This window comes from Prionailurus bengalensis, chromosome E2 (genome assembly GCF_016509475.1).
Source record: "Prionailurus bengalensis isolate Pbe53 chromosome E2, Fcat_Pben_1.1_paternal_pri, whole genome shotgun sequence".
In the NCBI taxonomy this organism is placed as follows: domain Eukaryota; kingdom Metazoa; phylum Chordata; class Mammalia; order Carnivora; family Felidae; genus Prionailurus; species Prionailurus bengalensis.
Window position 1 is genome coordinate 4,974,852 of NC_057352.1, and position 27,070 is coordinate 5,001,921.

Here is a 27,070-nt window from a genome sequence, read left to right on the forward strand (position 1 = left end):
TACTGTAGAAAAGATTTATTAGCCTGTACAAGTTGGTTTTGATAAACTCTTGGCTACTTGTTACAGTAAATTAAAACTTTTATTCAACAGTATTTCCCACACACATCAAATTCTGGAAACATTATTTTCATTGTTTTTTGGCTGTTTTAGAATTCTCTGCCCTTTCTTATTCATTTGCTCTTTACATTTGTGATTTGATGATTTCTATCGTGGTGTACATCCATCCTTTTATCTTTTGTGTATCTACTACAGGTTTTCATTTTATGGTTACCATGAGGCTTAAAGAAAACATAATAGTCTACTTTCAGTTGTTAACAGCTTAATTTTGCATACTAAACCTCTTCCAAACCTGAAGTTATTCTTTAAAAATGTGAATGTACAATCCTATGCCACTTTAGGGAAGAGTTAGCTATCCTCTTTGTGATATCTGTGAAGATTTCATTCCAACCACATTGACTCATATTCTCTATTTCTATTGTTTTATGACATTTCATCAGTACTTTACTAGACTGCCACCTCTTTTTCCTTAGAGACCAATTAGTAAAATATTTTATTTCTAACACTGAGAACCATGGTTAGTTTTAATAAATGGAGAAGGATGATGCTTTGAACACCTCTTTCACAAAATTCCTTCAATGTTATAACCACAAATAGCATCTCCATTTAGATTTTCTACACATATTGCACATCATATTGTCCTTCATCTTCCATGGAAAATTAGATATGCGTGAGTCCCACCTAAGGAAGGGCATCTCATATCTTTGATGCAGCAACAATCAGCCACATACTTTTACACCTCCCTAAGAATAAATGAATTTTCTAGAGTGATATGAAACTAGAAATACACTAATATTTGCTAGTCACAAATCTTAAAGAAGGTCAATGTAAAACAAAAACATATTGAAATTATACCTATGCAAAAATCTATCTCTTCTATCTTTTGAAACAAAATAGCATATACATTTTCTAAGTGTTGAACTTTGCATTATTCCTTATGAATCTTTTGATGTAATGTCTGAATAGAGTGACTGATGTGCTGCTTTCTGTGAATTTGTGACATTTGATATTCAATTAAATATATTTCTAAATATTTATATCTTCCAAGTTACTTTATTTTTTTTTGATGTTTTCTAAAGTTTATATTTAAAATGAAGGTCTTTGCTAATTCACTACATTTGTAGGGATTGAATCAAGCGTTCATTTTGGGGTACTCATGAATAACGATCGAATGGCAATTAAAGGCTAGGCTACTCTCTTTACATTTTACAGTTTTTTCTTGTATCATAACTATGATGTTAAGTACATTGTGAGTTTCAGCTAGAGGTTTGCCACATTCTTTGCATTTTGTGATGCTTCTCCTCAGAATGAACTCTGTGATGCTAAGTAAGACTGAAGCAGTCCGAAAAATGTTACCACATTTTTCCCATTTATAGAGTTCCCCTCTAGTATGAATTCTCTGGTGTCAATTGAGACTTAAACATGGACTAAAGGGTGTGCCAAATATTTTATATTGTAAAATCATCTCTAGGACACATTCTGTGGTCAGGAATCAGGGTTTATACAGCTTAAGCATCTTATAATAGTCTTTACATGTGTATCATTAATCTCTAATATTAATTCTCTGATGTGGAGTAAGTGTTGAACATCCTTACAAATTCTCACAGTTTTAAAATCTGTAAGGTTTGCTCCAGTATGAATTCTGATAATGACTAAAGGTGGAACAGTGATTAAAGGCCTTCCCACATTTTTTTACATTGGTAAAGATTTTCCCCACTTTGAATTCTGCGATAGTTGAGTAAGGCTTGAGTCCTGGGTAAAGGCCTTGCCAGGTTCTTTCATTTTAAAGGTCTCTATATAGTGTGAATTCTCTGATGTCGAATAAGGTTTGAGTGCTGGTTAAAAGCCTTGCCACATTCTTTACAGTCGTAGGGTTTCTCTCCAGTATGGATTCTGTGATGTTGAGTAAGGTTTGATTGGTGTTTAAAGGCCTTGCCACATTTTTTACAGTCATAAGGTTTCTCTCCAGTATGGATTCTGTGATGTATAGTAAGTTGTGAATAACCATTAAAGACTTTGCCACATTCTTTACATTTGTAAGGTTTCTCTCCAGTATGGATTCTGTGATGTTGAATAAGATTTGAGTGCCTCTTAAAAGCCTTGCCACATTCTATACATTTGTAAGGTTTCTCTCCAGTATGAATTCTGTGATGTTGAGTAAGGTGTGAGTGCTGGTTAAAGGCCTTGCCACATTCTTTACATTGGTAAGGTTTCTCTCCAGTATGAATTCTGTGATGTTGAGTAAGGTTTGAATGCAGGTTAAAGGCCTTGCCACATTTTTTACATTTGTAAGGTTTTTCTCCAGTGTGAATTCTGTGATGTTGAATAACTTTTGAGTACTGGTTAAAGGCCTTACCACATTCTTTACATCTATATGGTTTCTCTCCAGTATGAATTCTGTGATGTTGAGTAAGGCTTGAGCGATGGGTAAAGGCCTTGCCACATTCTTTACATTTGTAATGTTTCTCTCCAGTATGGATTCGCCTATGTCCATTTAGTGATGAGCCGTCCTTAAAGGCTTTACCACATTCTTCACATTTGTAAGGTTTCTCCCCAGTATGTATTTGCTGATGTTGAGTTGGTTTTGAGTGTGAGTCAAAGGTTTTGCCACATTCCTTACAAATGTACCTATTCTCTCCAGTTTCAATTGTCTTATGTATAGTTAGTCTTGATGACTGACTAAACATGTTCCCAGGTTTATGACATCTGTATGTGTTTTTCCCCACATGAGTCCTCTGATGATCACCAACATTGGAGAACTGGTTAAGAGCTTTCTCATATTCATTATATTTATGAGGATTCTCTCTTATATACTTATTTTTATTATGTATAAGTTTTGAGCTTTGATAAAAATTTTCCCCACATTTATTATATTCAAAATGCTTCTCTAGAAAATGACTCCTCAGATGTTTGTTAACATTTGAGGTGTGGTTAAATTTTTTCTCATATTGACTGCATTGAACAATTGTGTCTTCATTATAAGTGCTCTGGTAAGTTTGTGGGGTCAACTGCTCGGTAAAGGACCTCCCAAATTTATGCCACTTAGCACTTTTTTCTTCATCTTGAAATCTCTGACTTTCAGAAATATTGGACTGAAAGGTCAATATAATTCTATTTTCAAAATAGTTCAAATAATTATTTTCAGCATTCACTAGGTAGGTTTCCACATTTTCCAAATTTTCATTCCATAAATATGTATGTTTCAATACTTGATTTGAGCTTTTGCTTACAGAAACACATGGCGCTGCTGAAGTGCTGGACTTAAAAAGGTTTTTCCAAAATGCTTTATATTCTTCACCATTTTGGGCACTGAGATTCTTATTATGGGCACTTGTCTCAGTTTGGATATGTCCTTCATGATATCCTTGATGCCCTTCACTTTCACCATCATTGTCCCAGTCTATCATTAAGTGTAAATTCTCAAGGGTGCTGTGTTTGTATCTCCCCATTGACTTGTTTTGAAAAGAAGCTTCTATGCAAGACTTTGGCAGGAAGCTCAGGGTGCCATGTGAAGATACAGCTGAAAGAGATTAAATAACAGAAAAGTAAAATCTTTCCACTTCCTACTTGCAGATGAATGGGCTGATGACTTCTATTATACAACCTTATTATCAGTCAGAGAAGGTCAGCAAGATGGCTGAGAAGTAATCATAAGGACTTCATTCCTCTGTGGACACATAAATTTGCACACAATGTACTGAGCACATGGCCTGATAGATAATTCTGTAGTATTGTCACGGTGTAGCACAAATTACTTTCCTATGCCTCATATGAGGCCAAAATTATCAGAAGGAAGACATTTAAATACAAAACACAAATGAACAGACTAGAATATAACAAACATAGGAGAAAATCAATAGTAGGAATATTTGTTTTTCAGAACAAATCAACAAAATTGACAGACTTTTAACTAAATCAAGAAGGAATGAAAGAGAGAAGACCAACTACAATCAGAAGTGAAGAAGTGAAGGCAGACACAGTATAACTAATAGCATGGAAATAAAAATAATTTTAAGAGGTGACAATGGATAATTATATGAGATTTTAAAAATCTCAACTGATCTACAACTACAATAAATTGAAAAAGTTATTAAAACAAAAAACAAAACAAAAACTCTAAATAAAGACAAGTCCTGTACCAGATGAATTCTCTAAATAATTCATACAAACATTTAATGAGAAAGTACTTCATTCTCCTCAAACATTTCCAAGGAGTAAAGACAAGGGAGATTATGGAAAAACTCTCTGTAACATGAGCATTAAGAGGTTATCAACGCGGGGCGCCTGGGTGGCGCAGTCGGTTAAGCATCCGACTTCAGCCAGGTCACGATCTCGTGGTCCGTGAGTTCGAGCTCTGCGTCAGGCTCTGGGCTGATGGCTCAGAGCCTGGAGCCTGTTTCCGATTCTGTGTCTCCCTCTCTCTCTGCCCCTCCCCCGTTCATGCTCTGTCTCTCTCTGTCCCAAAAATAAATAAACGTTGAAAAAAAAATTAAAAAAAAAAAAAGAGGTTATCAACGCTAAAGGAAGATGCTACAAGTGAAGAAGACTACAAACTACTACCTGTGGGGAATAGTCATGCAAAGCCCACCAAAAAATAAAGCAAACTGGATCAAAAGTTCATTTTACCATTTTATAGCATAGTCAACTGTGAATTCTTTCTGGAATTCAAGGGTGTTTCAACATATGAAAAACTATCAGTTTAAGACTTCAAATTAACAGAATGAAGATCAAAAATGCTATGATCATATTAGTTACAGAACAGGAAGTGAGCATATTGAACACCATTTCATGATTAAAAACACTTAGTAAAGCAGGAATACAATGCAACAGTTGCAACCTACTAAAGGCCATGTATGAAAAGCTGATATCTCACATATTATTCAGTAGTATAAGACTGGGAGCTTCTCCTATATGATCAGAAACAAGGTAATTAAGTGACTTCACCACTTCCATTCAAAATAGTACTGTATGTTTTAGTCAGAACAATTAGGAAAGAAAAAATAAAGAACTCTAAATTAGATGAGAAAAAATAAAATTATCTCTGTTCACAGATGATAATCTACAGAAATCCTAGAGAATCCTTATTTTTATATTTTAGTTGTGTTATTCTTTTGGTCATCACTTGCATTGTTTATTTCTAATAATTTTATCTACTGAACACTCCAATTTCAAATTTTGTATGCTATAAATGTTTAAATTGTTTGTTTCGACTTCAATAAATAAATTATTTCAATAAATAAATAAATGTTTATTTATTCTTGAGAGACAGAACCCAAAGCAGGCTATGCACTGTCAGAGTGGAACCTGACATGTGGCTTGAACTCATGAACTCTGAGATGATGACCTGAGTCAAAAATCAACAGTAGGACACTTAACCAACTGAGTCACCCAGGTGTCCCTCAACTTTATTTTCTTAACCTTACACCACAAGGAACTAGAAAAAAAGAACAAATATAGGTGAAATTTAGTAGAGGAAGAAAATAACAAGGAAAAATCAGAAATAAATAAAATAGGGGCGCCTGGGTGGCTCAGTCAGTTAAGCCTCCGACTTCAGCTCAGGTCATGATCTCGCGGTCCGTGAGTTCGAGCCCCGCGTCGGGCTCTGTGCTGACCGCTCAGAGCCTGGAGCCTGTTTCGGATTCTGTGTCTCCCTCTCTCTCTGACCCTCCCCCATTCATGCTCTGTCTCTCTCTGTCTCAAAAATAAATAAACTTTAAAAAAAATTTAAAAAAAGAAATAAAATAGAGAACAGAATAAACAATATAACATTGAAAGTGATACCCAGTATTTCCAAAAAATAAACATAATTGGCAATTTCTAACTACATTAACCAAGGAAAAAAGGAGAGAAGACTCAAAAACCAAATGAGAAGTTGAAGAGAAAATAACACAACAAAGAATCCAATTAGTATATAGTATGATAACAGATTACAATAAATAATTATATATTAAAAAATCAGATAACTTAGGGGGAAAACACAGATAATTCCTAAAAATGCACACAAGTTAGCAAGATTAAAATATGAATCTTAATCCCAAGGAATATGAAATCTTCTGAGATGAATAACGATTAAAACTGAATTTGAAATTAAAAAAAAACCAACAAAACCTCCCAGCACAGGAAAGTCCAAGACCACATACCTTCATTGGTTAATTCTAACAAACATTAAAAAACAACAACAACAACATTAATGACAATCTTCTTCCAAATCTTACAAATTATGGAATAGAGGGAACCTGTTCAAAGTCATTCTATGAGGCCAGGATTACACTGGTCCTAGGAAGGATAAATCAATACTAGAACAAAAATGTTTGGTTTATCATTCATAAGTATTGCTACTCTGACTTTCTTTTGACATCCATTTGCATGACAAATGTTTCTACACCCCTTCACTTTTAATCTGCAGATGTCTTCAGTACTCGATTGAGTCTCTCGTAGGCAGCATATAGATGGGTCTGGGTTCTTTTTTGTTTGTCTTTTGTTTGTTTGTTTGTTAATCTATTCAGACACCGTAAGTGTTCTGATGGGAGTGTATAAGTATCTTTTCATTCAAAGTAATTATTGATAGATATGTATTTATTGTTGCCTTATTACTTGTTTTATCATTGTTTCTGGACATTTTCTCTGATCCTTTCTTGTCTTTTCATATTTGGTGTCTTCTGTGACCTCAAAGATTCCTTTTTAACATTTCTTTCAGGACTGGTTCAGTGGTCCCAAGTTCCTTTACTTTTCACTTATCTGGGAAACTCTATCTCTCCTTCTATTCTGAATGATAGCCTTGGTGGATAGAGTATTCTTGGTTACAGACATTTCCAATTCAGCACATTAAATACATCATGCCACTCCCTTCTGACTTTCCAAGTTCCTATTGAGAAATCTCCAGCTAGCATTATGGGTTTTCCCCTGCAAGTGAAGGACTGCTTTTGTCTTTAAGACAAATTTAAGATTTTTTTCTTTATCACCATATTTGAAATTTTAAATCCAATGTCTTGGTGTGGGTCCGCTTTTGGTTATTTTATGCAAGTACTCTGTGCCTCCTGAATGTGGATGTCTGTTTCCAGATTAGGGAAGTTTTCTGCTATTTCTTGAAGAAATTTTTCTACCCTTATTCTGGAGCTCCTATATTAAGAATATCATTCCTTTTTTTTTTTTTGGTAACATTTATTTATTTTTGAGAGACAGAGAGAGGCAGATCATGAGCAGGGGAGGGGGAGAGAGAGACGCACACACACACAGAATCTGAAGCAGACTCCAGCCCCTGAGCTGTCAGCACAGAACCTGAGGCAGGGCTCGAACTCATGAACTGCGAGACCACAACCTGAGCTGAAGTCCAATGCTCAACTGACTGAGCCTCTTAGGCTCCCCAAGAATGTCATTACTTTTGATGGAGACACTGAATGCCCTAAATCTATTCTGATACTGGATCATTCTTTTCTCTTTCTTTTGTTCAACTTGATTAATTTCCATTATCTTGTCTTCTAGGTCACTAATTCATTCCTCTGTTTCATCCAGCCTGCTGCTCATTGCAACAAGCCAATTTCCAACCTCATTTATTTACATTCTTTATCTTTGTTTGATTCTTCTTTAACTCTTTTTCCTCTGTGGTAAAGTTCTCAAAGGGCATCTGGGTGGCTCAGTCGATTAAGTGCCCAACTTCGGCTCAGGTCATGATCTGACCCCATCAGTCTGTGGGTTCGAGCCCTGCCTGAGGCTCTGTGCTGACAGCTCACAGTCTGAGCCTGCTTTGGATTCTGTCTCTCTCTCTCTCTGCCCCTCCCCTGCTCAAGCTCTCTTTCTCTCTCAAAAATAAAGGTTCATGTGATTCTTTCCTCAACCCAGTGAATGTCCTTATGATTAATGTCTTATATTCTCCATTTGGTTTGTTACTGATAAATGTTTTGCTTAGATCTCTGGCTGAAGCCACATCTTGTTCTTTCATTTGGGAAACATTCTTCCATCTTGGCACTTTGTCTAAATCTCTGCCTTCCTCTGGAAGTTAGAAAAGGCAGTTCTATCTTCTGTTATATCCTCCAGGCCAGTGATCCGCAGATGCTCTCCTTGCCTGCTGTGAACAGTATTTGGTCCCTCGCCTGAACATGGCGACTGTTCACTAGGTGTGGTCTGGTCTCTTTGTGAAATCAGACCTGATACCAACTCCACCAGAACTGAGGCCCTGCAGAACTATCTGGTCAGGAAATGTGGTGTGGGCAGCAGCTTGTGTATGTCTCCTGGAGAGGAGCTGACCTTTTTGAGCCTGAGGCAAGCTTGAATCAGGATGGTACTCCCACCACAGCATGGGGGTGGGGGTGGGGGTGGGGGGAGGTTGGTGTAACCAACTTAGACAACCAGTGTCCCCACTAAGCTGCTTCACTCAAGTGACTCTATGTTTATTCTGAGGAGTGGGGAGGGAAATGGTGTCACCCATCTCCTTTGCTCTCAAGCAGGCATCTCAGTGAATGTTGCCTCTGAGGGTAATGCTCCTAGAATAGTGAATAATCTCACCCCTGTGTGCTCCTAGTGTTCTTCAGATCATTGTTTCCAAGCTGTCTGCCCCCGGGTAGTGTACCTGCCTTCTCTCCAGGTACAATGCAGTGGCTATTTGTCTCCACCTGACTGTTAAAACTCTAGGCTTTAAGCCATAAAAGTTTTAAGAACTTATGAAGTATAGCCCCTCTCATTTGCCAAGCCATTGGCTTTGGAGAAGCATTCTCCTGAATTCCCCTGTGTGGTCTTCTTTCTCTCACCCTTCTCCACAGCCACAGCTCCCTGCCCTCCACAGCACTGCGATCCATTTCCCTTAACTCTCCTGATGGAAACAAATGAGTGACCTGTATGTTCACAACTTCTTTGCAGCTGTGTAAGGGACTTTTTTCTGTCATGGATTACATGGAAAATAGAGGGAATGACAGCATCCTCTGGACACAGTGTGGTGGCCACTCAGATAAAAGGTCAGCATTTGTTCAAACAACAGAAACTACAGAGCTGAAGACAAAGAGAGGAATAATTGTAACTACAACTTCTTAAACTGGGAAATAACAAAAACTCAGACATTACAAATGCCCAGATCATGTGTGAGAGGCACCAGAAATACCATTATTTGTGTTATTTTCTACAAAGCAAGTCCATAAGCCTGTGCCCAGAGGGTTTTTTTTTAATTCCCAAATCTCATGAAAAGATCACAAAATATACCAAGAAATGGAAAAATGCATTTAAATCAGAACAAAATAAACCTACAAAACTGGCCCTAAATTAATAAAGAACTAATAATTGCCCAACAAAGATTTTAAAAAATGATCATAAATGGGGCACCTGGCTGGCTCAGTTGGTGGAGCGTGTGACTCTTGATCTTGGGGTTGTGAGTTCTTGCCTCACATGGGTGCAGAGATCACTTAAATATAAAATCTTAAAAAAAAAAAGGAAAAAAAAAAACATCATAAAGGTGCTCATGGAGGAAGAATGGAAAACAACTAGATAACTAAATGACATCAGAAAACTATGCATGATATTTTCAGACCACAATGCTATAAAATTCAAAATCAACCACAAGAAAAAATTTGGAATGACCATGGATACTTGGAGATTAAAGACTATCCTACTAAAGAATTAATGTGTTAACCAAGAAATTAGAGAGGAAATTAAAAAGTACACGGAAGCCAATGAAAATGAAAATAGTCCATCCAAAAACCTCTGGGATGCAGTAAAGGCAGTAATAGGAAGTATATAGGGAACATAATACAGAACATAACCTTACACCCAAAGGAGCAGGGAAAAGAACAGCAAATAAAGCCCCAAACCAGAAAAAAGATTAGAGCAGAAATCAATGATATTGGGGAAAAAAACAACAAACAAAAAAAAGCAGTAGAACAGATCAATAGCAAACAAACCATGAGCTGGTTCTTTGAAAGAATTAACAAAATTGATAAATACCTAGCCAGATTGATCACAAAGAAAGAGCAAAGGACCCAAATAAATAAAATCACAAATCAAAGAGGAGAAATCACAACCAACACAGCAGAAACACAAACAATGAGAGAATATTATGAGCAATTACATGCCAACATATTGGGTAATCTGGAAGAAATACACAAAGTCTTAGAAACATGTAAACTACCAAAACTAAAACAGGAAGAAATAGAAAATTTGAGCAGACCAGTAAAGAAACTGAATTGGTAATCAAAAATCCCCCAACAAACAAGACTCCAGGGCCAGATGGCTCCCTAGGGGAACTCTACCAAAAATTCAAAGATTTAACACCTATTCTTTTGAAGCTGTTCCAAAAAATCGTAATGGAAGGGAAACTTCCAAACTAATTCTAGAAGGCCAGCATTACCTTGATTCCCAAATCAGACAAAAACCCCACTAAAATGGAGAACTACAAACCAATTTCCCTGATGAACATGGATACAAAATTTCTCAACAAGATACTAGCCAACCAGATCCAACAATACATTAGAAGAATTATTCACCAAAATCAAGTGAGGTTTATTCCTGGGACGCAGGGCTGGTTCAATATCCCTAATCAATCACCATAGTACATCACATTAATAAAAGAAAAGATAAGAACCATATGATCCTCTCAATAGATGCATAAAAAGCATTTGACAAAGTACAGCATCCTTTCTTGATGAAAAACCTCAAGAAAGTAGGGATAGAAGGAACATACCTCAACATCATAAAGGCCATATATGAAAAATCCACAGCTAATATCATCCTCAATGGGGAAAACTGAGAGCTTTCCTCCTAAGGTCAGGAACATGACAAGGATGTCCACTGTCACCACTGTTATTCAACATAGTGTTGAAAAGTCCTACCCTCATCAATCAGACAACAAAACGAAATAAAAGGCATCCAAACTGGCAAGGAGGAAGTCAAACTCTCACTCTTCACTGACAACATGAAAAACCCAAAAGACTCCACAAAAAAAAAAAAAAAACTGTTAGAAGTGAATCCATGAATTCAGCAAAGTCGCAAGATAGAAAATCAATGTACAGAAATCAGTTGCATTTCTATACACCAATAATGAAGCAGCAGAAAAATAAATCAAGGAATCAATCCCATTTACAATTGCAACAAAAACCATAAAATATCTAGGGATAAACCTAACCAAAGAGGTGAAAAATCTATACACTGAAAATTATAGAAAGCTTATGAAAGGAATTGAAGAAGACACAAAGAAATGGAAAAACGTTCCATGCTCATGGATTGGAAGAACAAATATTGTTAAAATGTTGATACTACCCAAAGCAATCTACATATTCAGTGTAATCCCTATCAAAGTAACACCAGCATTCTTCATAGAGCTAGAACAAACAATTCTAAAATTTGTGTGGAACCACAAAAGACCCAGAATAGCCAAAGTAATGTTGAAAAAGAAAACCAAAGCTGGAGGCATCACAATTCCAGACTTCAAGCTGCGTTAACAAAGCTTTAATCATCAAGACAGTATGGTACTGGCACAAAGACAGACACATGCATCACTTGAACAGAATAGAGAACCCAGAATTGGGTTCCCACGAATGTACAGCCAACTAATCTTTGACAAAGCAGGAAAGAATATCCAATGGAATAAAGACAGTCTCTTCAGCAAATTGTGTTGGGAAAACTGGACAGCGACATGCAGAAGAATTAACCTGGACGATTCTCTTACACCATACACAATAATAAAATAGATCAAAGACCTAACTGTAAGACAGGGGCCACCAAAATCCTAGAGGAGAAAACAGGCAACAACCTCTTTGAACTCAGCCGCATGAAATTCTTACTTGTCATGTCTCCAGAGGCAAGAGAAACAAAACCAAAAATGGGACTTCATCCAGATAAAAATCTTCTGCACAGGGAAGGAAACAAACAGCAAAACTAAAAAACAAACAGCAAAACAGACAGAATGGGAGAAGATATTTGCAAATTACATATCAGATAAAGGGTTAGTATCCAAAATCTAGTAAGAACTTATTAACCTCAACACCCAAAAAAAGCCAAATAATCCAGTGAAGAAATGGGCAAAAGACACAAATAGAAACTTTTCCAAAGAAGACATCCAGATGGCTAATAGACACATGAAAAAATGTTCAACATCATTCATCATCAGGAAAATACAAATCAAAACCACAATGAGATACCACCTCACACCAGTCGGAATTGCTAAAATTAACAACTCAGACAATGACAGATGCTGGCAAGGATGCATAGAAAGAGAAACTCTTTTGCACTGCTGGTGGGAATGCAAACTGGTGCAGCCCCTCTGGAAAACAGTATGGAGTTTCCTCAAAAAAATAAAAAGAGAACTACCCTATAACCCAGCCATTGCACTTATACAAAGGATACAGGAATGCTGATTGAAAGGGGCACATGCACCCCAATGTTTATAGCAGCACTATTGACAATAGCTTAAATATGGAAGGAGTCCAAATGTCCATCGACTAATGAATGGATAAAGAAGGTGTGGTATATATATAACAATGGAATATTACTCAGCAATCAAAAAGAATGAAATCTTGCCATTTGGAACAATATGGATGAAACTGAAGTGTATTATGCTAAGTGAAATAAGTCAGCCAGAGAAAGAAAAATATATGACTTCACTCATATTTAGACTTTAAGAAACAAAACAGATAATCACAGGGGGAGGGAAGCAAATGCAAGATAAAAACAGAAAGGGAGAAAACCCTAAGAGACTCTTAAATACAGAGAACAAACTGAGGGTTGTTGGTGGGGTGTTGGGTGGGGGATAGACTTGATCAAGCAGAAAAGAATCAGACAAGTTAAAGACACCTTGTTTTAAATTATCTAGTGGGACGAGACTAGAAAAATATGTAAAAGGATGGAGCCTACATGACTCAAGTGACACACAAAAAAGAGGTCCAAATGTAAATTAAGGGGATCCCATAAGGAGAGGAGAATGAAAGAGGGCAGAGAGCCTACATAAAAAACTAAAGGTTTGTACTTCTTATATATGTGGAAAAAAGAGACAATTTCAACAAGCTCAGTAAATTCACAACAGGATAAATGTCAAGATATGAACACAGTGAAGCATGATTTAAAAAAAAAAAAAACATGAACACAGTGACACATAAAACTAACCTCGAAAATTACAGAGAAAAGGATCATTTTAAAACGCCATGACAAAAGCAGCTACCTAATGTTGTGGAAGGTCCCGACAAAAGGAAGCATATTACTATGGGACTGCAAAGCCAGAATAACAAAATTTAAACCAAAAGTACTACAAAAAACAGATGAATTTTTAATAGGAAACTTGCTATATAACTATAATTTTAAACTGTGACTGTGTACTCATGAAAAGTAATCATTTTGACTTATCGTAATGTCTCATTGACAATAAATAGTAAAGAATTTTCATTAAAATCAATCATAAACATGGGGCGCCTGGGTGGCTCAGTTGGTTAAGCATCAGACTCTTGGTTTCGGCTCAGGTCACGATCTCGCGGTTTATGACTTTGAGTTCCACGTTGGTCTCCACTCTGGGAGCACAGAGCCTGCTTGGGATTCTCTCTCTCCCTCTCTCTCTGTGTCTCTCTTATAATAAATAAATAAATTTAAAAAACCAACCATAAAGAGCTCTCATGAAAAATTTCATGAGTAAACACTGAAAATACATTTAAAATGTTTTATGTTATTAATATATTCTTTCTCTTACTATGAATGCGAAGCTATAATCCATTCTTTAGTAAGTAAAGAGTACTTTCATGAGTAAACACTGAAAATACATTTAAAATGTTTTATGTTATTAATATATTCTTTCTCTTACTATGAATGCGAAGCTATAATCCATTCTTTAGTACCAAGCAGATGAACAAAACCCTTCATTTCTAAATAAACACCATCAAAGTTGTAAAATATAAGGGAAATCACTTTAGAAAAAATAAATATTTGGAATTAAGTTCAGAAAAACAGATACTTGGGATTAAGTTGAGAAAAAACCTAATGATTAACTCTTCCTAAATTTTAAAGAAAACTACTTTTTTAATATGAAAATTTTATGAATTATCCACCTCACTTCTTTTTTGAAATTTTTTTATTATTAAAAAATTTTTTTTAATCTTTATTTTTAAGAGAGAGACAGAGTGTGAGCAGGGGAAGGGCAAAAAGAGAGAGGGAGACACAGAATCTGAAGCAGTGTCCAGACGCTGAGCTGTTGCAAAGAGCCCGACATGGGACTCAAACCCATGAACTGTGAGATCATGACCTGAGCTGAAGTCGGACACTTAACCGACTGAGCCACCCAGGTGACCCTACACCTCACTTCTTATAAAGCACATGCCCATATCATAATGTTTGAGCTAAAAAATCAGAGATGAATCTCATATATAACCAGAAAGTGAAAACACATATAAAAAGGTAACAAGAACTTCATATAAGTCAAAACTATAAAATGATACAATTATTAATGAATGTTACAATTGAAACTTTTTTACATGCTGCAAATTCTACATTCTAAATGTTCTAGGTCCCCTGTGATATTAATTTAAGCAAGAATTCTAGGATACGAATAGGTACATTAAATTATTTTATCACGGGCACCTGGATGGCTCAGTCGGTTAAGCGTCCGACTTCAGTTCAGGTCATGATCACAGCTCGTGAGTTTGAGCCCGGCATCAGGCTCTGTGCTGACAGCTCAGAGCCCGGAGCCTGCTTCAGATTCTGTCTCCCTCTCTCTCTGTCCCTTCTCTGCTCATGCTCTATCTCCTTCTCTCTCTCTCTTTTAAAAATTAATAAACGTTAAAAACAAGTTAAAAAAATTATTTCATCACTGAGGAATGATCACATAGAATGGAGATTTCAGCTTCAGTTAATACAAAGAAAAATGAATTTTTGAAGTGAACTAACGGATTAGACTTTCTCCTATTAGGGAGGTGCTTTGTTACCTGATAAAATTACTGACTCCCAATTTTTTAGGATTAAGACTAAAGCCTCCATACTATTGGAAAGCATAAACCAGAAAATGTGTGATCACAGTCTCCAGTGTTCCAGGGATTTCTACACCAAAACCCAATATGGCCACCACTACTCTTAACACACTTGTAACAGGAGGCAAAACAGAATTTAGAAATGGCTTAGCATACAGTTCCTCAGAAATACCGAGATTTCTCTGGAGCCCTCAAAGCAAAGGAGATCTCAGATTATGGAGGCCCTCACACTCCAAGGGGAATCTTCTGGCCCTCACAGTGGACATGATGGACCATCACTGGAGCTAAAGAAGAATCCTTAGGGAGTATAAAAGCATGATAATGTTGGGTAGCAGATGTCCCTCTGTAAGAGGGAGAGAAATAAAACTAGGCTTCTCGACTAACTTCCATTCAAGGAGAGTCATGTGAACTACATTTTAAGGTCTATCTTCCTCCCTCACATTTGGACCTCTCCTCTGTCATTTGCTTCATTCAGGTGCACCTACCTGGATGTGTGGCTACTGTCCCCTTTCCATTCACATCCCAAGCCTCCTTCTTTTGCTCCAAGAAGTTGACCAGGTCTGGTTTTGACACAAGACCTGTAAATTGGAAAAAAAAGGAATAGGAGTATTACTGGAGATTCTACCTTTCAATCCACTACTATGCTTAGTAGATGAAAGAGGACATTGTAGAATTCTAGAAAATGATTTCCGAAATGCTGTTGCCCAACAGCCCCTTTGAGAACACACAGAAGGGATTTCCAATGTTCACATCTTGACCTCCCACTTCCATGTACTAGACACAATAATAAGGAGTGAAAACTGGAGTTTAAGATGTGGGCAATACCTTGTTATGTCATTCAATGTTTAGAATGGCCACTAATCAACATAAATGATGATGGTACCTTAAGAAAGAGAAAGCTGAAGCTGAAAAGGAAATATTGGGAAGATATTTCTCTATCTTCAAATCCCTACTTCTTTCCCTTACTGCAGGGATCTGAATTCCAGTCATGTGAAGAGGAAGCTTCCAAGAGACAGTCTTCAAAGGAAGGAACAAAACCCCGAGTGTGGTTTGGGAAGTCTGGAAGGAGTTATCCTCACCCAAGAGGAGGAGGTGTCCATAGTTCTCTAACATCACATCTCTATAGAGCTCCCGCTGACTGTGGTTCAGGAAACCCCACTCTTCCTGAGAGAATTCTATGGCCACATCCTTGAAGGTCAGCAGTTCCTGCAATAAATACCACAGTTACCAAGTGGCCCAAGGTGGGGTTCATAATCGTACCTAAGATGAAAGAGGGAGTTACACCAGCTAGACCCAAGACCTGAACTTTACTGCTTACCTGCTTGTACTCACCGAACTTAGTCCTACATTTTACTTAACCTCTTCTTTCCATTTTATCTTTTACTTCAGGCAAAACACCCCATGGGCACAGTCTCCTGTGATGGAAACAGAAAGTACCCAACAAAAGGCAATGACTGCCCTGAGGAAGAGCTTGGATTGGCCTAGTTTGAGCTGAACCCCTGACTCACACCTCTGCAGATGGACCAAGGAGTAACCCAGTCTCCTCGTGACTCATTACCATTACTCATTATAATACTAAAATCTCCATCCAAGTAGGAACACAAACCTCATTTATATAAGATACAAAGTATGTAAAGAACTGTTGTCTTAAGGAACATGTGTGATCTTATGCCCACATCTATATGACAAAGCCTCTCTTTCTAAATATCCACCCTAACCCTAAATAAAAGGAAACCATTCCCCTTCCCTCTGTGTGTCTCTGCTTTGGAAGTTATTGCCTGTGATCTCCTTACTGGTGAAAAATCAAGTTTCCTTTCTGTGGTGACTCCACCTGGTGTAGTTTCTATCTATGACTGTTATATTTCAGGATTTTAAGATACTTAAACATGTCAGTCATATGAGTCTTGTTTTCATTTTATGAAAATACAAAGAAGTAAATAGAATGGTATTTCTGTGTCCTGATGTGGAATGAATTACAAACATAGAGGATGGGGGACACCTGGGTAGCTCAGTTGGTTGAGCATCTGACTTCAGCTCAGGTCATGATGTCAGGGTTTGTGAGTTCAAGTCCCATGTCGGATTCTGTACTGACAGCTCAGAGGCCTGGAGACTGCTTCAGATTCTGTGTCTTCCTCTTCCTCTCTATCTGCCCCTTCCCCCTCACACTCTCTCAAAAATAAATAAACATTAAAAGAAAAAAAACATAGAGGGTGGAAGTCTGATTTAGAATCTCCACTCCCACAAGTCAATATCCTTACAACAGAAAGGTGAGCCCTTCATTGTCCAGTGAAAACTGATGTGATGTGGGACTGGAATTCAGGGTCAAGAAAGTATCTTTGAGGTGATTTTGGTGTAAAAAGTTGTTTTTAATAAAGCATGGGTAATGACCCATGGACAGAGCAACCTACACTGTCATTTGGAGAAGCCATTGATTTTATACTTTTAAGTTGGGGGGTAGAGATAAGAAAGTTTCTAAAGAGATTTTCAATGTTAAAGAAGACCAATAGAGTCCTGCAAGTCTGGCTCTGGTCAAGCTAAAGTCCTTTTTTGCATCTAACAAAGCATTAAATTAAGGTTGTTGGGCATTCCTTGAACAATGTCATACTCTACCTATCCCGGGTATTTACAAATGCACTGCAAGTTCAAGGAAATTTAATTTTATCTACACTTCCTTTGTCTTTGTTTTCCTCATCAAAAACTGCAAGCAAGGGAAGCTCAGAAAAAAGTTTCCAGTTTAATTGTGATGGTTTCTGAACATCATTCCATAAACCCACCTAAGATCCTTATGAATGATGAGAGGACAAATATGAACTTTGTAAGGGAGAAATCCGGCAAAGACACCAAACCAAATAATAGAAGGTAGCATCAGCTTTAATGAGAAAAATGATATCAGTGCCTAAGGCATGCCAAAGGACCTATTATTAGTGGTGTGTTCTTGTGGCCACAAGAGTGAATCAGAATTAAAATCCAATTATGAAAATACAGTGCATTTATACAAAGTTCAATCACATATACTTTCCACGTTCTGTAATATCCAGTATATTTTAAACAGTATCTTCTTCACATTCTAAGGAGGAAGCCTCCCATTTTTTTCAAGAACTTTCCGAGTTATTTGGGCCTCATATCCATCCTGTGCATTTGTGCATTGTATTAATCCTGGTCTACACAGAGCTGATAACGCATCCAGATGGAACCTATGTAAGAAATTGATTGAAATCCCAAGAACAGAGCCGATCAGCAATAGGAATCTTGGACTCAACACCTTCTCCTGTGAATCTGTCACAAAGGGAATATTTTCAATACATGCAGGACTTTACATCAAAGCGACAATTGTTGGTTCCCTATTGGAAGCCAGGTTGGAGAATAAGGAATAGTCTCTGGGAAATAGGGGAGGAGTGTTCGGTGGGAAGTTAAGTTTAAGAAGTCTGTTGGTGGGGCGCCTGGGTGGTTCAGTCGGTTAAGTGTCCGACTTCAGCTCAGGTCATGATCTCACAGTTCGTGAGTTCAAGCCCCGCGTAGGGCTCTGTGCTGACAGCTCAGAGCCTGGAGCCTGCTTCAGATTCTGTGTCTCCCTCTCTCTCTGCCCCTCCCCTGCTCATGCTCTGTCTCTCTCTGTCTCAAAAATAAATAAACATTAATAAAAAATTAAAAAAAAAAAAAGAAGTCTGTTGGGTTGCACCAATGGGTTAACAAGGCTTAGGGCATAAAGCCACCACAGGGTGAAAGCGCCCAAGGCGAGTCATTAAGTAAGACAAAGCATATAGGCAGAAAGCTGCCAAAGAGCGAAAGCACCCAAGGTTAGCTAGTGAAAAGGCTGCCTTGTTAGCCTTAAGGCAGCATGCTCCAGAAATCTTAAACTTTGGAGATAACAGCTACTTGGCTGCACAGCCCACAAATGCTGTATTGTCCATCTGTTGTCTGGTGCCAATATATATCATTGTGCTTTAATCTCAACTTCTAATGCCACTTGCTCCCCACACCTTTTGCTTCTTACACCCACAAGTTAAAGGTCACTATCTTATTGTTTTCTTCTGCGCATTCACGACATATGTAAATTCTTGAGAACTCAATAAATACGGAGACAAAACCCGTGTTCAGGGTTCTTGTCCCCTCCTGGACATTAGCCTCTCATATTCAATTCTGCATCTGTTCTCTTGCTGGACAAGAGAACTCCAGACTCAAAGTCTGCAACAGTGTTCTAAAGATATAACCTTGAATATCATTTCTGAAAAGGTTTTAAAATTAGGTGAAAAAATGAGGCAGAAACATCAGAAGTAGAGGAATCAACATTTCCAATTTCTAAATGCATGGTATTTCAAGAGAAAAAGACAATACAGACTCTGACCTGAGATACCAGGCTTACCTGAGGACTGGCCATTTCTTCTTTCACCTCGTTCTCTAGATTTCTTTCTCAGAAGATATCTGTGGAGAAATCACTGCTGCATCAGGGGAAAAGGCCTTTATACCCACTGGAAGAGCCTCTTCAAAAGTAAACTGCTCACCTGCAGGCAGGACATTGTAATGCAAAAAAGGCGAAACTTCCTAGTCTTTTGCATCCTGATATTTGGAAACTATGAGCTCCTACTTGCAGACCAATCAGGGACTGACTCTCCCTTCTCTTCTTTCAGGGGCTTCTCCTTCTACCCATTCTGCTACAGGAGAGGAACAATGTGCTGCATGGGCCTGACCCACACAGACTCCTGTAGGGGAGATCTAGTTACCTCTCCTTGAGCCAAACCCTGCACTCCACTCTCTTAAATTAATGGGAAGCCTTCGTGCTTAACCCTGGCCTCACTTAGAATCACCTGGAGCACTTAAAACAACACTGTTGTTCCCACTCACACCAACTGATGGAATCTGAGGGGGAAGGCATCAGATATGACTGTTGTTTGAAACTCCAAGTGTGATCTATGGTGAAGCATTTGGGGAGGTGACCAAGCCAAAAAAAAAAAAAAAAAAAAAAAAATTAACCAAGGCTATGATTGTTATCCACATTTAAATCCATTCCTTCTTCACTGATCAGAGTTTCTGGAGAATTACACATTCTCTCTCCTTTGGCTTCATGGAGGGAGACACCCTTACAAATGGGACTTTCCCTGATATACGCACATGTATCAGACATGCAAATGTCTCTTACAAAGGAAACTTGTCCTGGGTTTAAAGGTTTTCCTTTGTTGTTTCTTTACAATAACAACCTATAATAATTCTTAGGACAAAGATACATTTTGGGGTGAGAAAATGCCCCTCTTCAGTAGGAAAATGTTTATTTTCATAAGTAACTGCCACACACAGTTTTGTGAAGTGAATGTATTTTTTACACTTCCATCAGCAATATATGAGAATTGTAATTCCTCAACATTTAAATGGAAATTTGGTGTTATACTTTTTCTTTATTTTAGCCATTCTAGAAAATATTGAGTGGTTTTTCACTGTAAAATATGAAGTGGTCTTGCGACAGTTGTCCTGATGACTCAAACTGAAACCACTTAAAAACATAAAGTTGAACAAAAATCAAAATGGCTACATCAAAACATCAATGAGGGTTGACATTAAGCTAACTTTTTTTTTTCTCCTTTGGGAAACTTTGTCTTTCCTTGTTAGCTTTTTTTTTTTTTTTTTTTGCCTTTACAGAACTGGTACTGCACTGAAAATATGATGAACAAGGCTGGCAGCAAAGATAATTCCTGTCTAACCCAGATAGGTCCCACATTTCCCTACAAAACCCTGCAGCCCTTTCCTCTGGGTGGGCTTACGGTTCTGAAGGCCCTAACCTGCTGCAGCCACCTTTGCCTGGCAAAACAATAAAGCTATTTTTCCTCTTTTTCCCAGTCTCTGTCTTCTGGTTATATTGGCTCTGGAGTACTGAGGTCAGTTTTCAATAACAGAATGAATATGTAGGAGAGGAAAACTTTCTTCTTCTTCCATTCTCAATTCTTTGGTTGTTATAATAGTTAAACTGACATAAGACAAAAATCACAAGAGGAAAAAAAAAAAACTTAATTATGAGAACCTTAAGGGTCCAAGGCCTCAAAGTCCTCCTGACATACTGGATGATAGTTGCTCATTATTCTATGGGGACAACAGGACCCCATGGACATATGATTATTTGAACAGTTGGAAAATGGGATGGATTCCCCAACAATTTCATAACTCAACTATCACCTTGATCAATTCTTTGTGGCTAGAATGACAAAATTGCTCTTTAAAAGCCAGAGTGTACCCCAGTCCAGGGTTAACTATGGACTTGTGGACATAATGCATGACCCCACTTTCCTTACGGTTAGATTGGATAATGCACTTAGGAATGCCCTTATCTCCTGAGACAAGTCTTCTCCCACTTGCCAGTGATTCCTCATAATTAGGATATTAGTAAGGCTAGACCTCAAACAAAGAGAGTTTCTTGATGGTTTTATTCCTTAGTCCTATTTGTCCCAGGAACCACCTCTATTGATGTACAATTCCAAATAGAGGCTTTATACAAGCACACAACAGCCCTCCTGGTAAAGAAACCTCAAAACTTGCTATGGGGTAGTCTCTGACAGAAATGACTCCACATCAGGTCCAGAGTGTCTTAGAGACCAAAGGCCCAGTGGGTGATGGGAGGCTGACTTATTAAATACCAGGTTATGCTCTTAAATATACCTTAAATACTTAACACCTGTCCAATTTTAAATCCAGCTACCCCTATGTCTGGGCCTGACTATCGTACATCTGTGTTACAACATGACTGCTCAGAGATTATTGATCTCATTTAGTCTAGCCAGTCAGATTTAAGACTCCCCTTATTGAAAATGCTGATGACAGTTGGCTTATTGATAGCAGTAGTTTCATGGAAAGGGGGATAAGAAAAGCTCAGTAGGCTACAGTCAGTCTGACTCAGACTGCTGAGGCCAAAGCCCTCCCAGCAAATACATCTGCCTAAGAAGCAGAGTCACTCATGCTTTACAACTGGCAAAGGGTCTCAAAATTAAGATGTATACTGACTCTAAATATGAGTTCCTAATTCTACACCCCACGGAACAATTTGGAAGGAAAGGGGATTACAATCAAGCCCATAATAACTCCCCAATCAAATATGGGCCCTAAATGATTACTCTTCTTGAGGCTGTACACCTACCCAAGGAAGTAGCTGTAATTCACTTCAAAGGACAGTAAAAAGATATGACCTTAGGATCTAAAGGAAACAATTTAGCAGGCTGTGCAGCCAAGCAGGCAGCACAAAATAAACAAATATGAAGTCTCACACTAGTCTAACTCTGACAAAGTCTATAACTCCAGTCTATTTAGGCCAAGAAATTCACATAGCCCAGTAACAAGGATATTCAAAATATGCACAGGACTGGCTTGTTAATAATGAAAGGAAAATATTTATTATCCCCCCCTCACCCCAAATAATCAATGGAAGGTAATATAGGGTTTGCGCAAGGCTACTTGAGTAAAAAGGCTACTGAGGTGACAAAATCCTTGCTAAAAGAAATTATCCCTAGATTTGGACTGCCTTCATCCCCACAAAGTGACAACGGGCTGTCTTTTATTGCACAAATAATTCAGGAAATAGCTTGGGCCTTAAATAAATTAATTACTATTTACATTTAGTCTGGTATCCACAGTGCTCTGGAAAGGTAACCCTCCAAAACCAAATGGCCCTTGATATCCTGACTGAAGTTCAAGGAGGCCCGGAATTAGATGACGGCTCCTGAGGGAACTGGATGGCTATGTGGGTCTAACTTGTGTCCATGGCTTAGCCCAGGCTGGATAGGCCACTGTACTTTGGGTTTTGCCTGGATACATGGATGCATTATTAAAACCATTACCAACCCAGCCAAACTTCCAAATTTAAAGCAATGATGGACAGGTTCTGCCTCTTGTCGGTATGACCACCTAGCTTCCATCTTTGTTCCCTCCTGGGACTGGAGGATGTTGCTTGGCACATGGAAGCTCTATAAATACACAGTCAAAGCCCTAAATGACACTCGAAGTAGCATTTCGCTATTAAACACTGAAGGAATACAAATGCTAAAGCAATTTTAAAAATAAAATGGCACTAGACATTTTACCTGCTGCACAAGGTGTAACATGTGCTATCATTAAGTACAGAATGCCGTGTATACGTTCCAGGTCACCATAAAAATGTTTCTGGGTTTCTAACTGATATAAATACTCACATTGCTGCTCTAAAAGATCCCTCCCTTTCCTTTAATGATTGGTCAAACTCCTGGACTGGAAGAGGATTTTCGTCAACTACCAAAGGACTCTTATTTGAGCCTCATTTTCGTTTTGTTATTCTAATCGTGTGTTGTTGTTTTCTCCCATGTCTCTCTACTTGGTGCCTAGACTCCTTCACCGCCATAACTTCAAGCTGACAGATGATCCTTTGCACTCAGGAAGATCCATACATGAGATCTCCCTTGGGCTCAGCTGTCCTATATATATAAGTCCCCAACTGATCAATGTTGACCCATAGGTAGGGACATCTCTATGCCCCTCATTCAGTAGGAAGAAGTTACAGAAGATGAGACCTTCCACCCTCAGCAGCCATAAAGATTTAAGGGTCAAAATTATTCAGGGGGAAATGATGTGGGAAACAAAGGCACAAGAAAATAAATTTCCATACTGCCTATAGCCCATTCACAAGTCCTTGAAACACAGAGAGTGACATTTCCTCTAGGAATTTAGCTGCCTGGATGATGACTCTTCACTAAGGACAAAAGGCAATCTTAACCCAACCCTCCAGGATCCTGTAAGTCTATTTTAACATATAAAAATTCCTGTGGAAACTTCTTTTATCTCTACCCCTCCCCACCCATCCCAAGATATATGTTGGCAATCATCTTCCAAGCATCTGGCCCACTGATATACATCTGAAGGGTCTTGTGACTGAGTTTTTACCAGACAGTAATAAATGACCTTTTCTTAACAATAGATAGTCCCCTCAGGATCCTGGAAACCTTGCTTCCAAAATTCCTTAGACTTACACTATCCCTAACCGCCTCCCAACTTGAAGGTACATAATTAGTCACCTGTCATAACCCCAGTGCAGCCCTCTCTGCCTATGGTCCCTGTGCTTTAATAAAACCACCTTTTTGCACCAAAGACATCTCAACAATTCTTTCTTGGCCATGGGCTCCAAACCCCAAATTTTCCACATCTCTGAGGTGGGGATTATTATTTTAGGTACCTGGAGGCCAGAAATACAAGGAAACAACGTCCCCATCCTTGAAATGCCTTCCAGGCACTAGCTGAACATTTCAACCTCTTCACTACGTAAATGTGGTTTTCATGGTTGCTCGCATTTACAAATGTCAGAGGGGGAAAAAAAATCTGACTCATACTTCCCCCAAACAGGCTTGCCTCTATTCAAAACAGTTCGCCCAACTCACAGATTTATTTATTTATTTATTTATTTATTTATTTATTTATTTATTTCACAGGTATAAGCACATAGCAAGCTTTCTGGGCTTCTAGACAAGGGTGGGAAGTAAATGTTAAACTACAGAGTTTCCTTTGGGCACTGGGCAGAGGAAGCTGCCCTGAAGCAACTGACTGTCATTGTTAGTCAGGGCTCACCGTCAATCAGAACCTTCCAGCTCTTTCTTTCCCTGCTGATAGTGCTCTCTCACAACCACGGTGAACCTTCCTAAAACCCACCAGACTTTCTGCAAGAAGTGTGGCAAGCACCAATCCTGCAAAGTGACACAGCACAAGAAAGGCAAAGATTCTCTTTATGCCCAGAGAAAGTGGTGTTATGACAGGAAGCAGAGTGGCTATGGTGGGCAAACGAAACTGACTTTCTGGAAAAAGGCTAAAACTACAAAGAAAATTGGTCTGAGGCTTGAATGTGTTGGCACCAACTGCAGATAAGAGAATGCTGGCTATTATGAGATGCAAGCATTTTGAACTGGGAGGAGATAAGAAAAGAAAGGGCCAAGTGATCCAGTTCTAAGCTTCATATTTTATTACATTATGAAGATAATAAGATCTTGAGGTTATGTTCCAAACAAGAAAAGGCGGGGGGGGGGGGGGGGGGGCGCCTGGGTGGCTCAGTAGGTTAAGCATCTGACTCTTGATTTCAGCTCAGGTCATGATCTCATGGTTTGTGGGATTCTCTTTCTGCCCCTCCCCTCTTACACGCATGGGTGCCCTCTCTCTTAAAAATAAGTTAAAAAAACAAAAAACAAAAACAAAAACTCAGACCCTTCCAGGAACTGATTCTTGGGGCCAAGAATAGGTGTAAGCTCTTCACAGGGTGGTGTGTGTTGACCCATGGACAGGTACCCTGCTTCATAGCTCTGTGGGACAGAGGGAGTCAGCACCCTGACTGGCTGCAGGAACAGGGCTGGGAAGCTAGCATCTGGGTCCCACGACTGGATCTGTGCTGTGCATGACTCTGGGCAAGTGGTTTCTTTTCCCAGGTTCAGTTTTCTCCCGCGTGAAGTGGGCGGGTTGGGAAGCTGGTCTTTGCCAGTTCTGCCATCCAACAGGTGCTGAGCGTTGCTGGAAATCCAGGGCGAGGCTCAGGAGCAAGATCTCAGAGGGGGATTCCATGGCAGGCTCTCTCCTACTCGGGATCAAAGCCATAAATTGGCTCTTCCATAGCAGACACATTTCTTCAGCATCCCCTCCACTCAGACTTTCTCCTTCTAGGTGGCCTTCCACAGACTTCCGTGCAGGATAGGAGCCTTCCTCCACACCTCCCTCTTTCCCGACCTCCTTTGCAAGCTCCCAGCAGGCCTGCGGCTCCTCCTCTTCCTCCCCGGAAGCAACGTGCCCTGCGTGCGCCCACCTTCCGGCCCAGCGGGAGCTCCAGCGGGCGCCCCTCCCCCCACCGTACGGACCCACACCTTCCCATACCTTAGTTACCTGGGCAGATGCCTGCAAGCGTAGTCAGGAATCCTGCCCCTGACGTCGGCCTCCAGCTCTCAGCGGAGGGCGTGGCGACGGCGGGGAGGCAGGACGGGGAAAGGCACCAGCCAGCAGCCGTGCCAGCACTGCTCAAGTTTCACTTTTACTTTGTGGGTCTGCTCCCCCGCCCGGCGCGAGCTTTCCCGGGATAAGTAGCGTTAGCGGGAAGGGAAGAGCTCGGCGCTGCACGGTAAGAGCAGGCTGCACGGTAAGGGCAGGCTGCACGGCCCTGGGCGCGGGGCGGGGCCTGTCCGGGGCCGGGGCCCTCCTTCGCCTCTGCCTCCGCCTCCAGCTGCCGCCGCCTCCGCCTCGGCCGCCTCCTCCCCGAGGTGTTGTTGCAAATCCTTCTTCCTTCCCCACCACCTTCCGCTGGGGGGCGCCCGGGGAACCCCCGGCCCTTCTCCGGCGAGAGGGCTTCCGGGGAGGCAGGAGCGCGGAGCTTGGAGCGCGCGCATAGCCCCGGCCCACGGTGCGCAAGTGCCGGCCGCGGCGCAAGCACTGGATGCACGCACGGCGGAGGGGACCCCGAGCTTTCCGGAAGTCTGGGTCTGGGCGGGGTTGGAGCCCTTCCCTGAGTGCCCCAGCACACCCCGCCTTGGGTTTCCTGTGCGTCCTGGGGGCGGGCCACACACAGCCACTTGGAACTCTCCTGGTACAAAGAGCCTGGGAAGCTAGCCGTTCGAGCCCCGGAGAGGAGGAGGGCCTCCCCAGAGTCACTCACTAGAGGCCGAGCCATAATTGACATAGATGGTTTCCAAGTGCTGTTTCCATTTCTCCAAGCATTTCTCTAGTACCCACTGTGTGCCGAGCGCTGTGCTGGGTGTGGGGTCAGAGAGGCCGGTGGGGCCCAGTCCCAGCCCTTAAGGACCGCTCAGTCAACTGAGGTGCTTAACCTGATCCAAGATAAATCGGGGGGAACGAATTGAATAAAGGTGTTTTGGCTTTGTTTTGGTTTGGTTTTTTGTTTATTATTTTTGAGAGAGAGGGGTGATCTCAAGCGGGGCTCTGCGCTGACAGTAGCAAGCCCAATGTGGGGCTTGAACTCACCTGAGCCGAACTCCCATGCTCAACTGACTGAGCCATTCAGGTGCCCCTTTTCCTTCCCTCTTAAAGCCCCCCATCTCACAGAAGTCATTAGTATTGCATTGCCTTCATAGCACTTTTTTATGTGGTAGATGAATTTTACA

At 39.9% G+C, this 27,070-nt stretch overlaps 1 protein-coding gene and 1 pseudogene across 1 annotated transcript; one reads left to right on the forward strand and one right to left on the reverse strand.

Annotated features, from left to right (window-relative positions):
- LOC122493762 (zinc finger protein 260-like) lies at positions 1-26,397 on the reverse strand. Its single transcript, XM_043598353.1, has 5 exons — positions 25,833-26,397; positions 19,345-19,483; positions 16,061-16,187; positions 15,473-15,559; positions 1-3,586 (listed from the first exon to the last, which is right to left on the reverse strand). The coding sequence occupies exons 2-5, from the start codon at positions 19,357-19,359 to the stop codon at positions 1,851-1,853; spliced, it is 1,965 nt and encodes a 654-aa protein (XP_043454288.1). The 5' UTR covers positions 19,360-19,483; positions 25,833-26,397; the 3' UTR covers positions 1-1,850.
- LOC122495233 lies at positions 22,829-24,975 on the forward strand (annotated as a pseudogene).
- Positions 26,398-27,070: the final 673 nt, after the last annotated feature.